Source organism: Siphateles boraxobius, unplaced genomic scaffold (genome assembly GCF_051911475.1).
Source record: "Siphateles boraxobius isolate OS27281-9 unplaced genomic scaffold, OSU_SipBor_1 255, whole genome shotgun sequence".
Lineage (NCBI taxonomy): Eukaryota > Metazoa > Chordata > Actinopteri > Cypriniformes > Leuciscidae > Siphateles > Siphateles boraxobius.
Window position 1 is genome coordinate 10,001 of NW_027508871.1, and position 14,069 is coordinate 24,069.

At 41.7% G+C, this 14,069-nt stretch overlaps 1 protein-coding gene and 1 long non-coding RNA gene across 2 annotated transcripts in view; both read right to left on the minus strand.

The window, feature by feature from the left end:
- LOC143751395 (uncharacterized) overlaps positions 1–4,786 on the minus strand; it is a 6,510-nt gene extending 1,724 nt beyond the window's left edge. The window contains exons 1-2 of the long non-coding RNA XR_013207209.1: positions 4,694–4,786; positions 4,310–4,425 (exon numbers count right to left, since the gene is read on the minus strand). This is a non-coding gene — a long non-coding RNA (uncharacterized LOC143751395). The remainder of the gene's footprint in view (positions 1–4,309; positions 4,426–4,693) is intronic.
- Positions 4,787–8,652: 3,866 nt separating this feature from the next.
- LOC143751396 (oligoribonuclease, mitochondrial-like) lies at positions 8,653–12,411 on the minus strand. The gene is made up of 7 exons (XM_077243976.1): positions 12,175–12,411; positions 11,666–11,749; positions 9,817–9,894; positions 9,629–9,740; positions 9,443–9,551; positions 9,271–9,324; positions 8,653–9,118 (listed from the first exon to the last, which is right to left on the minus strand). The coding sequence occupies exons 1-7, from the start codon at positions 12,379–12,381 to the stop codon at positions 9,007–9,009; spliced, it is 756 nt and encodes a 251-aa protein (XP_077100091.1). The 5' UTR covers positions 12,382–12,411; the 3' UTR covers positions 8,653–9,006.
- Between the last annotated feature and the right edge of the window lie 1,658 nt (positions 12,412–14,069).

The following is a 14,069-nucleotide window of genomic DNA, read 5'->3' on the forward strand; positions in this document are numbered from 1 at the left end:
AGGGGCAGGGCGAAGGGGTAGTGTGTCCCGATTCTTGTTGCGTTAGAGGGGCAGGGCGAAGGGGTAGTGTGTCCCGATTCTTGTTGTGTTAGAGGGGCAGGGCGAAGGGGTAGTGTGTCCCAATTCTTGTTGCGTTAGAGGGGCAGGGCGAAGGGGTAGTGTGTCCCGATTCTTGTTGTGTTAGAGGGGCAGGGCGAAGGGGTAGTGTGTCCCGATTCTTGTTGTGTTAGAGGGGCAGGGCGAAGGGGTAGTGTGTCCCGATGCTTGTTGTGTTAGAGGGGCAGGGCGAAGGGGTAGTGTGTCCCGATTCTTGTTCTGTTAGAGGGGCAGGGCGAAGGGGTAGTGTGTCCCGATTCTTGTTCTGTTAGAGGGGCAGGGCGAAGGGGTAGTGTGTCCCGATTCTTGTTCTGTTAGAGGGGCAGGGCGAAGGGGTAGTGTGTCCCGATGCTTGTTGTGTTAGAGGGGCAGGGCGAAGGGGTAGTGTGTCCCGATTCTTGTTGTGTTAGAGGGGCAGGGCGAAGGGGTAGTGTGTCCCGATTCTTGTTCTGTTAGAGGGGCAGGGCGAAGGGGTAGTGTGTCTGATTCTTGTTGCGTTAGAGGAGCAGGGCGAAGGGGTAGTGTGTCCCGATTCTTGTTCTGTTAGAGGGGCAGGGCGAAGGGGTAGTGTGTCTGATTCTTGTTGTGTTATAGGAGCAGGGCGAAGGGGTAGTGTGTCTGATTCTTGTTGCGTTAGAGGGGCAGGGCGAAGGGGTAGTGTGTCCCGATTCTTGTTGCGTTAGAGGGGCAGGGCGAAGGGGTAGTGTGTCTGATTCTTGTTGCGTTAGAGGAGCAGGGCGAAGGGGTAGTGTGTCTGATTCTTGTTGCGTTAGAGGAGCAGGGCGAAGGGGTAGTGTGTCTGATTCTTGTTGCGTTAGAGGAGCAGGGCGAAGGGGTAGTGTGTCCCAATTCTTGTTGCGTTAGAGGGGCAGGGCGAAGGGGTAGTGTGTCCCGATTCTTGTTGTGTTAGAGGGGCAGGGCGAAGGGGTAGTGTGTCCCGATTCTTGTTGTGTTAGAGGGGCAGGGCGAAGGGGTAGTGTGTCCCGATGCTTGTTGTGTTAGAGGGGCAGGGCGAAGGGGTAGTGTGTCCCGATTCTTGTTCTGTTAGAGGGGCAGGGCGAAGGGGTAGTGTGTCCCGATTCTTGTTCTGTTAGAGGGGCAGGGCGAAGGGGTAGTGTGTCCCGATGCTTGTTGTGTTAGAGGGGCAGGGCGAAGGGGTAGTGTGTCCCGATTCTTGTTCTGTTAGAGGGGCAGGGCGAAGGGGTAGTGTGTCCCGATGCTTGTTGTGTTAGAGGGGCAGGGCGAAGGGGTAGTGTGTCCCGATTCTTGTTGTGTTAGAGGGGCAGGGCGAAGGGGTAGTGTGTCCCGATTCTTGTTCTGTTAGAGGGGCAGGGCGAAGGGGTAGTGTGTCTGATTCTTGTTGCGTTAGAGGAGCAGGGCGAAGGGGTAGTGTGTCCCGATTCTTGTTCTGTTAGAGGGGCAGGGCGAAGGGGTAGTGTGTCTGATTCTTGTTGTGTTAGAGGAGCAGGGCGAAGGGGTAGTGTGTCTGATTCTTGTTGCGTTAGAGGGGCAGGGCGAAGGGGTAGTGTGTCCCGATTCTTGTTGCGTTAGAGGGGCAGGGCGAAGGGGTAGTGTGTCTGATTCTTGTTGCGTTAGAGGGGCAGGGCGAAGGGGTAGTGTGTCTGATTCTTGTTGCGTTAGAGGAGCAGGGCGAAGGGGTAGTGTGTCCCGATTCTTGTTCTGTTAGAGGGGCAGGGCGAAGGGGTAGTGTGTCTGATTCTTGTTGTGTTAGAGGAGCAGGGCGAAGGGGTAGTGTGTCTGATTCTTGTTGCGTTAGAGGGGCAGGGCGAAGGGGTAGTGTGTCCCGATTCTTGTTGCGTTAGAGGGGCAGGGCGAAGGGGTAGTGTGTCCCGATTCTTGTTGTGTTAGAGGGGCAGGGCGAAGGGGTAGTGTGTCTGATTCTTGTTGCGTTAGAGGGGCAGGGCGAAGGGGTAGTGTGTCTGATTCTTGTTGCGTTAGAGGGGCAGGGCGAAGGGGTAGTGTGTCCCGATTCTTGTTGCGTTAGAGGGGCAGGGCGAAGGGGTAGTGTGTCCCGATTCTTGTTGCGTTAGAGGGGCAGGGCGAAGGGGTAGTGTGTCCCGATTCTTGTTGTGTTAGAGGAGCAGGGCGAAGGGGTAGTGTGTCTGATTCTTGTTGCGTTAGAGGGGCAGGGCGAAGGGGTAGTGTGTCCCGATTCTTGTTGCGTTAGAGGGGCAGGGCGAAGGGGTAGTGTGTCCCGATTCTTGTTGTGATAGAGGGGCAGGGCGAAGGGGTAGTGTGTCCCGATTCTTGTTGCGTTAGAGGAGCAGGGCGAAGGGGTAGTGTGTCCCGATTCTTGTTGCGTTAGAGGGGCAGGGCGAAGGGGTAGTGTGTCCCGATTCTTGTTGCGTTAGAGGGGCAGGGCGAAGGGGTAGTGTGTCCCGATTCTTGTTGCGTTAGAGGGGCAGGGCGAAGGGGTAGTGTGTCCCGATTCTTGTTGTGTTAGAGGGGCAGGGCGAAGGGGTAGTGTGTCCCGATTCTTGTTGTGTTAGAGGGGCAGGGCGAAGGGGTAGTGTGTCCCGATTCTTGTTGTGATAGAGGGGTAGGGCGAAGGGGTAGTGTGTCCCGATTCTTGTTGGGTTAGAGGAGCAGGGCGAAGGGGTAGTGTGTCCCGATTCTTGTTGTGATAGAGGGGTAGGGCTACATAGCCCTAACGGAGATTTTTCAGAGGCTCACTACGAACGGAGGGCTAAGAGAAAGTTCCCAGAATGCATCGTGAATCACTGGCGAGATGGCTTCACAAATGGTTAAACATTTAAAGTTAGGGTTAGATGACACCACCATGCACTTTATTTACTCTTATAATAATAATATAGTCATTTAAATTAAGAAATTGTATAATAAATGACCTTTCTGAAACAGAAAAGACATACATCTCGAGGAAGGAACGTTATAATCATCAAGTTTCCTCAGAGGTAAGAGCAGCGGCGCTCATTGTCAGTCGTTGTCATGGAGAAATCCTGTAAAAACTCGTCGCTTCCGTAACGTCAGAGCCATCGTCGACGACTGATGACGTATCGGGTTCATGAAGGGTTGTTCCATTTCATAGGGGAATATTTCAACCCCTTGTAACTCTGTTTTAAGGGCCAAGGGGTACACTCGAAAACAAGGGGTAGGGGCAAGGGGTGAACTGGGATTGAGCCTTAATATGCATACACATGATGTCACCGTTTTTTAGTAGAAATAAGATGATAATGGAATCGTTTGGATAACTTGCACTTTGAAACCCATTTTCAAAAGTTTGTGTTTTCAGGACCCCAGCACACGAACAGCCAAAAAACATGAAACGTTTTCCATTTTTAGTTGAAAATGGTGATGTGTAAACGGCCCCTTAGTGTTGGGGACACTGTATACGCAAAGAATATCTTCTGTCACAAAAGTGTCTGTACTTCCAGTATGCGTGTATATTGTCCAGTAGAGCACTTCTGCGTGAGTGGCGTGAGTGGCGTCTGTCACTTCAGCTCGGGAGCTCTGGACTGGAGAACAATGCTGACATCAGCGCTGACTGACAGCAGAATAGAGCTAAATGCTTTAATGCTAGCATGCTTCGACTGGATTGGGTTTACAACAACAAATGATTGATGCAGAAATTCATGGTGCTTAAGACTCATTTTCCAGCTAAATGTCATCCCATTTATAATGCCAAACAACTGCTCAAATTATGATTACTTACGTCTGGCTACGTTCGGGATGGAACTCTACAGGATGGAAATGCTTTCTGCTAACGGGATACTGTGCAGTATGCATTATATACAGCCAACTCTTTTTAAAATGCCATATGAAACAGTGAACATTAGTGCAATGATAAGGGCTTTATGCTAGCAAGTTGATAAAGACTATAACGATTATAATATTCATCAAGCACATAAACTCACATCCTTGTGGTACTTCTTTATTAACTTACATATCCACAGATCGTATTATACTTATAAAATGGATAGAGCACACAGTAGCCTGTGCATACTTCTATACATACTGCAAAATAGCCTAAATAAAAGTAGTGTTAGCATGCTATTTGGTGTGTAAGTTTTAGATCAAGACTATGTGACTAACAAACTTCTTTCTGTTATTTATTCTACTAAATCCATATTTTGAGCATTTCATCCTGATCAAGCCCTGAAATGTGGATTTCACCTGCATATCACCATATTAATACTCATACGGTTGAAAGTTACCAAAACACACTTTATCTCACCTGACACGTGTCACAAATGTCACTGAGATTCATGTTCAGTGTTCAGAGCTCTGATCAAAGCAGATCTGATGCGCGTTTCATCCGTGTCAGGACTTTGGAAGACGGAAAGTGTCTCACTGCAAATAATGAAAAATAACAAATAATACAAAAGTTCACACTGAAGGAGATATATTATTGTTGGATATTTAAATATCAACACAAGGAGCATTCATTGATATTAAGCTCTAACTAAACCAACTCAGTTCAACCGCTGATCATTGGCAGGTAATCAAATTAGTGTAAATGCGAGCTATTTTTCAGTGCACAAATATAATGAACCTTTAATGTGTGTAAGGAGCCTGTCACAGTAAAACTGATAAATTATGAGACTGCGTCAGTAATTACGTGAGCTCCTGTTGATTCAGGGTTATGAATTCACGATGGAGATGTTCTTAGATGGCCTACATCATCAAGTTCCAGACTTCATTTATTTCTACCCTTGAACGAATGCAAATAGCGATATATTAGAGTAAGCAATTAAGAAATGCATTTTAGAACTAATTTTATCCAACGCACATATTGCTTGCAATGCTCTCCCAGTGTTTGAGCTCAGGGAGGCCAACTCTCACGCAATTTACACTTTTCACACACTCTCACGCCACACATCCATTTACTCACGCAGAGAAAAATCCTGAAGCAAATGGCCTAGTGTCTCTCTGTCAATTTAAAACGTCCCTTGTAGAATCAAGCATGCAATCCTCCAGTGTCCGCAGTGACAGAGAACGCTGTCTTTAAACGCCACTTTAAAACAGCAGAAAACTAAGAGGAGTGTGAGCGCAACATTTACTAACCTCATCATAGAGTTGGAGGCAATGACATTGACAATGTTTTGTTTATGTAGTAGAGCAAATAAAAGATCAAGTCATGTATCAAAAGTACTAGAAAGCTTTCAGTTAATAGAAATCCAACCAATGCTCTCTCTTTATAGCATTAGGTGAGGGTTTTTTTCTTGAGAGAAATGTACATGTATCTACTGTACCAATCCAAATGGAACGATATTGAATCAAGATCGGAATCGAATCACAAGAATTGAATTGAAATCGTGAAATTTGTGTCAAGCAATAATACAAACAGTAACCTACCAGTCATGTAAACATTGTAACGTTGTCACTAAACCTAGTAAAATTGTTTAGTTACCAAATGTTGTGAAAATCACAATACATTTATCGAGATGTAAAAAAACAAAAAAAACAAAACAAAACTTGCACCCCCCAATCCATGGAATTTCTGATGGCTTTATGAGGTACAAAGTCCTTTCCAGAACCGATACTCTCTCTGTTCTTCAGTGGTGGAACGAGATACCAACCTCCATCTGATCTCGAGACCATCAGAACTTTAAATAAACAGCCTTTCTACGACTTTAAAATGTAGCCTACTACTTTCAAATTGGCATTGTGTACCGCAAGTATTGTTGACTCTTATGAGAAATTGCTTGAGATGTGTTTAAATGCAAGTCGCTTTTGAGGAAAGCATCTGCCAAAAGACTAAATGTGTTTCTAAATCGTTTGACCAGGCTATTGCAAACACTCAGTTTCTCACAGCGGTCTGTCCTGACCACTAATGAGGATCTTCCTCATCCTCTGGGAGACCGATTCTGAGGGAGAGAGATGAGAGAAGTGTTTCACAAGCTACATGGTTTATGCATTGGCCTAGTGTCTCTCTGTCTATTTAAAATTTCCCTTGTAGAATCAAACATGCAATCCTCCAGTGTCCGCAGTGACAGACTGAATGCTCATGTTCTGCTCAAATCCCAGTCCGTGCCACTTTAAAACAGTAGAAAACTAAGAGGAGTGTGAGCGCAACATTTACTAACCTCATCTTAGAGTTTGAGGCAATGACATTGACAATGTTTTAGTAGAGCAAATAAAAGATTAAGTCAAGTTCAAAAGTATTAGAAAGCCTTCAGTCAATACAAAATATCCAATCACTGAAAAGCTTGTTGCAACCACACAGTTAATGGATCCCATTGACTTCAATAGTATCTATCAACGGTTTTGAGGATGTCAAAGAAGCCATAAAAATGATATTTAACTTGATCTTTTTACTTGACACACTGCTGGGTAGTAACTGATTGTAATCTGGATTACGTAATCAGATTAAAAAAATTAAGTAGTTTGCCATTTAATTACTTCTTAAAATATAGGGTAGACTGTGTACAGTTGAGACATGGTTAGCCTACAGTTGAGACACCTTAAATGACTTGCGTGCGCAGCAAGTGCTGTGTGCACATGCGTATTAGTGTCCTCTTTGATCGTGGGAAATTTGAACAATGGACGCATTTCTAATCCGAAGATATCGGCAAAAGTTTTTTTTCTAAGATAAGACTTTCACTTAAAAACAAGCATATTTCATGGTATTGTGTCATGCAAGGTCATTGCGAGATCTAGAGAAATGTGCGAGGTGGCCAGTGGGGTAAGTTGAGACACACGTGTATCTGTCCCCGCGATCGAGTTCTATTAGGAAACACACTAGGTGTTTCTCAATGTCAAGGAAGGATCCTTCGCAGACGTTATTTCGAGGATGCTACGTCATCGACATCCGCCGAAGGACTGTTCCAAAGCGAAGGATCCTCAGAATTCGTTGAGTCCTTCGTTCGGAAAATATCCCATACACAGGAAAGGATGCATATGTGTAGCCTCAAATCACCCACAATCCTATGCGCCAGCTTTGCTATCTTGTTCAAAAAATAAAAAATGTCGGAAGTTAGCGGAGTCGGAGCAATAACGGGGAAATATGCTTTAGTATATTAACGTCACCATACATTTGTTATAACCTTAGTAGGCTACATATAAGTAAAGTTTAACGTTTAAAAGCCAGTACAAATTAATACCGTATTGATATTACAAATTATACAAATATACAAATTACGTTATTGATGGCTAGCTGAACCGGACCTGTCATTTAACAATTGTTAGCTGGGTTGCCGTCACCGGAATTTCTTTTATAGATAACTAGTTAAGTTGTACAAAGTTATTTAACATGGTTAGCAGAAGATAATTCTTTTAAAAGCATTTAAAATCGTACTGACCCCAAACTTTTAAACAGTAGTGTAACGTACATCACAACTTTTTGATCTTTTTGAATTTTTGCAGCGCCAAAAGCGGACCTTTTCACTGACGTAATGACGTGCACTTGCTAGCCTGTTCCATTCACGTGTTCTCCGAATGCTAAAGAGGAGTCTCGCCTCTGAAGGAAATGACTTGGAAGGATCAATCCGGATAAGGAAGTATCCTTGACATTGAGAAACGGCTACTGTTAAAGGAGCATTGCGTAGGTTCTGAAATTTCTAACCGTTACTGACACCAGTGGCCGTCAGAGAAACTGCAGCCAGTCTCACGCTCGTATGAGCACGACCAATGTACAATTGAAAACTCTCTTAAAGATTTTTTTAAGTAAAAAGCTACACATAGTGCCTTTAAGTTGTTCAGTTTTATAACAGGTTTAACGTCGTAATTAGCCAGCATAGGACGCATATGAAAATAAAATTTTATATTTAAACTGTGTATTATTAATGAATATATTAAATACATTGTTCCTGTTTTATAAATTGTATCCAGTGCTCATTTAAATAAAATTAATGAATTTAAATGGATGAATAAACAAATATGTTGCCCAATTGTTATTTTCTTAATTTGTCTTTATTATATTTGCAATGAACGGTTAGTTATCTTTACATCATTAAAAACGGGTTTCTTTTAGGTGTTCTTTCTTCAAAAGAACCTTATTTTTATGAGATAATTGTGGAAAATATAAACTGCTTGCGGGTATTATTGATTGATAGTATCTTAGTGTACAAGCTAATGAAATGTGGAAATTCACTTCTTTTCAGTATCTCTTAATAATCTTATTCTCACAATGGCAGTAAATTATTCATTGGTTCTCCTTACTACTTGAAAAAATTATAAGTTATTATAAGTTCAGAAGGTCTTCCAATTTTGTGGAATTTGCACTGCAAACTCATATAATTTCATGTTTACATAACATCTCCACCACAAATCCATCTGGGAAAGTGTATTTAATATCTTCATCTTCTTTCTTCTTGTATTTTTACATGTACAAGATTATCCTATTCAATCAATGTGATAAATGAGTTAAGTCAAAAGTAATTGATTACATTACCTTAAAAATGTATAATGGATTATGTTTTGATCCACAACTTTTGCCATTTAACTAGTAATCTACCCAGCACTGTGAATAACCCATGCACATCTCTCAGATATTACCTGACAGTGCTGCCATCTGTCGTCTGGCTCAGGTTACTGCACAAACATTTCAGAAGAGTCACAGTAAACATCCTTCAAAAATCGCAACAAATTATTTTTATTTCAAAAAAGGAGTGAAATAAAAACACTCTCAGACAGAATAACCTTTTCAAACACACTTCTGTTTCATTACTGCACACTGACACGATCCAGTAAACAAGCAACAAATCAGATTCCCTAAAATGAACACAAAGGATAAAAAAGGACCTCGTTCAAAACAATGAGTTGGTTTTTTTGGATCTCCTCTCTTTATAAACTAAAATATTTGCAGCGACAACAAATAAAACAGGAAACAAACGGTGAGGACTTTGCTCTCTCTCTTTCTCAAGTATTCACACAAGCTTTCATCCACATGAGGAAGATCCTAAAAGCGCTGGGATCGGCTCGGAGATTCGCTCACAGGCGTCTCGTCCCGTTTTCAACTACTTTTCTCTTCTCATTCACTTTGAAAACATTCACTCTGTAAAACTTCAGTTCTTTTATGCTCTCCTGGATGTCTTCCAGCGCTCTGGAAATTCAAACACACACAACATTATTCTGAGATCAGACAGAACAGCTTTCCTTTAGTTTAAATATTCATGGAGTACATCGAAGCCTTTCCTGCGATGCTAAATGTGGCATTCGATAACCCAGCTGTGAAACACTGTCCAGCACACACACCTGTGCGATGCTCTTTTCTGTGGTGCGAGACCGTACTCCTCTGGATACCACCGTCTGGGAAACAGAATGAAAAGTATTTTGACATCATCAACTTCCTGTACTTGCTGAAGCACGTCTGAGTGCATAAATGTGGCCGTTGGGGAATGTGACGACACCTAAACGGGGAACACACCTGGACAGCTCTTTAATGGTGCTCACGTCTATGATGCGATAGTGAAGATGTCGCATGAACTGCGGCATGAACTTATCCAGAAACTTCTTATCGGCGTGAACGGAGTTCCCTGTGGAGAGAGGCAGTGTGTGACGGCTGTAACACACAGAAAGCGCAGCGGTGTGTGTGTGTGTGTGTGTGTGTTACCGGCGAGAGGACACTGTCCGGGCGGCGTGTGCTGTCGCACGAACGACAGGAACTCGTACTCCGCCTGCTGGAGAGAGATGTGACTGTCCCGGACGGCCTGGGTCAAGCCCGACTGCCAACACAAACCACACAACACACATCGAGCTCATTCAGGCGAGACGGGAAACACTGCGTCAATCTGTACTCACCTTCCCATGATGCTCTTTGCACCAGTCTGACATGCCGTCAAGCAGATCATCTGGTTGGTTGATGATCAGATTTGGCCCCTAACAACAACAAAAAGGAGGTTCTAGCTTTAAAGAGCCAGTATGGGCATATTTTGGGATTTGGTGGTGAGGAGTGAGACGTATACGAGACGTATAGGAGACGTAAATGAGACGTATACGAGACGTATACGAGACGTATACGAGACGTATAGGAGACGTATAGGAGACGTATAGGAGACGTATAGGAGACGTATAGGAGACGTATATGAGACGTATACGAGACGTATAGGAGACGTTAGAGGCAGGAGGAATTTTGGGAGGGACATTCCCGTTCTACACCGTATTTGATAGAACAAATTTGTAGTGCAGGATGAGTCATCAATATTTTAATTCATTTTATTTTTTCTAAAAATTGAAGGCATTTTTGTCTATTGATGTTGTTTGAGATGTATAGGAGGTTATGGGTTATAGTGTTTTATTAGACTTATGCTCAACTCTTTATGTTTGTACTTTATTATTTATTCTATTGGTCATTGGATGGACATTTTCCTTTGCCACTTTCCTTCGCCTCTGATAGTAGTAATAACAAACATTCATACACAAATCACACATACACATATTGCACAATGTACATAAGAGATATGGTAAACATTAAGCTAACAGCATAATTCTAAAACTTACTGTAGATATCAGTCAAACAACAAAACTTAAAATGGGGCCCTAATACCTACTAAAATAACACCCTAAATAACTATAAATGTATTTAAACATTTTTTTTTAAGTATTTATTTACAAAGTTGAACCCTCTGGGCCTCTTCGTCAGAACCGACTAAGTTTAACATTTAGAATTTTTACTGTTTTCTTCTTCATTGGAATGAGAAGACACTTGGTGACTTTGTCGAGTTAGCGATGTGAAAACAAAAAAAATAATTGATAATTCGATTATGTTAAAGAGTCTGAATGGGAAATACAAAGAAAAAAATATATGAAAGATTAAGCAATGAAGGGGTTAATCTGTGAACATTTTGAGTGCAAAATTCTCTCACACACACACACACACACACACACACACACACACACACACACACACACACACACACACACACACACCACAGTATTTGTATATAAAACATAAAATTTTAGGGAATCCAAAAGCCTCTATATATTTATATAGAAAGCAATGACATTACAAAAGTTTTTATTTTTTAATGCATCCAGATGGCACTATTCTCACACACAAAAAAATATTTTAAAGGCCTTCACTACATTTTAATCTGAAATATTGCAATTATTTAAAAACAATTATATTAATTTTAATGGAAAAAAGTGCTTATAACATTTTTATAAATATTGCATAGCATCATAAAATCCCCTAAAAATTCTAAATAATAATCAAGAAATATTATTAAACAAACATATATTACATTGATTTTCCTGAAGAAGAAAAATAGAAGTTACATTTTAAGGCTTTGGTCACTTTTGACCATTTTTAATATATGCTTTTGGCCACGAGGCCTTTAAGTCTTTGCCCTGTAGGAAGAATCTGAAGTATGATCCTTATATTCTGTTGAATATGATATTTATTCCATTTATCTTGATAGTACAGCATTTTTGATACAACATTTGGTGTGTTTAAATGTAGTTTTTGCCTAAACTTGAACTTACAAGCCAATTCTGGCAATTTATAAGTGTACACAAGTATATAGATCACCTCAATACAACAAAAATTAATCTGGATATGCAAATAATCAGATTTTTGCTGGAGACTGAACATGGCCCAGTTCTCACCGCATCATGGGACTTTTATTCCAATCAAACAAGGATCACCAACCTCTGCAATGATGTTCAGGTCAGAGTCCGTAACTATGCAAGCCATCTCAATAATCTTGTCCTTCTCGATATCCAGCCCTGTCATCTGAAACGGGAAGCACATTCATTTCCAAACCTGAAAAACAGTCATTCCACCTGTTTCTGCACAATCACTCAGTCCAAACATATTTATGCAGAGTTCCTGGATAAAACTGCGTAGGATTATCCCAAACCCAGAGACAGTGCAGAAACATGTCCACAAGCAGGCCAGCTGCAGGACTAACGTTAGCCCACATCTAGCCCGGAGAAGTGGCCAGACTGGAAGTTGCTGGACTTGATATATAAGCAGAAGGCGAGTTTGAAAAGCGATGCATCATCTCACATACACAACTATGCAAATCCATACAGCATCGCTCTGCGGTCATACATCGTTTCTGTCAAAACATCTTGATATTGACTGAAAATGTGAATCAGTTAAATCATGTAAAAAGACTATAGTGTAGTTTATAGTGTTGTTCCACCGCTGTTTACCTCCAGATCCACCCAGACCATCCGCTGCGCCACGGACTGAGACATGTTCCTGCTGTGAGGCCGTCTGGACATCAAACCCTCGAGGAGAGAGAGGCTGTGGGCTGGACACACTGCTGGGAATGCTTCAACCCGCTGTGATGACACGCACACTCGAGTCAGGACTCTGAATGCTGAAACACACGCTGCACTCCACATGTGTGCACGCATACTGACGTCTTCAGAAAGCAAGTGTCGTAAATCCCAGTGCGGCGCAACAGTGCAGGCAGGTCAGCGGCAGTGAAGTAAACTCCATGGAAACAAAATAAACGCTTTACTAGTTTATTAACGGCCAGCAATGTTCATTCAAACTATTTTATATTGTTTTGCACTTGATGTAATTGATGGTAAATATTATTATTATTACATTACGTGTGCGAGTGTGTATATGTGTTATTTTCATTTATAATATATTTGAATAGTACCTTTAAAATATTAGTATAGCCTAATACATTTAAATTATAACTTTATATTGTTAACACATACATTATTATTATTTGTAGTATTCATTTTATTTGTTTAGGTCTTTAAATAGAATTATAACATGTCTTTTATATATTTATTTAAAGGCTTAAACTGTATATTTAGAGTGTATATAAACATTACAATGATTTGTAATCTATACTTTCCCTCAAATAATCATGCCAATAAAGCTTAACTTTGGTTTATTATTGTAAATTATTTTGTGAATCTGTATCTGATTTCACATGGTCAGAACAGATGCAGTAACGCACTTTGGCCGGGAGATGGCGCGAATGGACCATCATTGGGCCTGAATACACACTACATTATCCCATAACACGAGTTTATCATTCGGAATAATCCCAAAAGTTTATGTTTGTGGGTCTATTTTAGTATTTAACGAGCTTATCTTTGACAAAATGTTGCCAGGGTGATATACCGCTTCATATTTGTGCACACAGTCACATGGTCCCAAATTATTCCCAACTTAATGTTCGTCTTAATGCTTGGTGTATATAATTTGTGGTGTGATACAACTTTCACGTTCAAATCAAGCGACACGGTCACGTAATCAATTCTGTAGTGGCTACCGCCCCTGTCGTGGATATCAGATCTCAATTCTAACACTAATAGCAAGACAGGCCCGTAAACATCATATTTCACCACTGACACAGATAAGAATTTAATGGCTTGGAGTCACCCTGTGAAGTAATCTGTGTGATAAAAGCAACGACCTCCTTCAGACCAGTCTGACGGGAAATAGATAGATAGATAGAGAGAGAGAGAGAGAGAGAGAGAGAGAGAGAGAGAGAGAATTAGGCTGGAGATGATGATGATGATGATGTCTTTCCCCTTCTCTCTCTCTCTCTGATGGTTATAGTCTAATAAAAAGGCAGGAGAATAATTAGTCGAGTGGTGTAGATGCAGCGCTGCTGATGCGAGGCTCGCCGTCTGATGGCACTCGAGTAATGCGGCATGGGAAAGGCCTGATGGGAAGACAGGCTTCATTATTCCTCTCCCTCAGTTTCTGTCTCACGCAAACGCACACGCACAAATTCAAACAAGCGAACTGAAAAAAAATATGATGAAACAGAAGGTAACCTGAGTTCAGGGCAAGATAGCCCCACCACCCCTTTATATCGAATTCTTTTATTCAATTGAAGAGCATTAATGGAAGTACGGCACTCGCATTTCAACGTGCAAACACCTCTTTCAATATCTCGAATAGATGTTAAAGAGGTTTGCACATTGCACTATTATCGAGTCTCTTGTAGCCTAAGTGGAGGAATATTTTTGGCCGACAACACACGAGCGTTTCTGAAGGCTGTTGTCACCATTATGTTTAGTTGAATTTAGTTCGAGGACTTTCAGTTTGTATTTCTTCAGTGCATATGCTT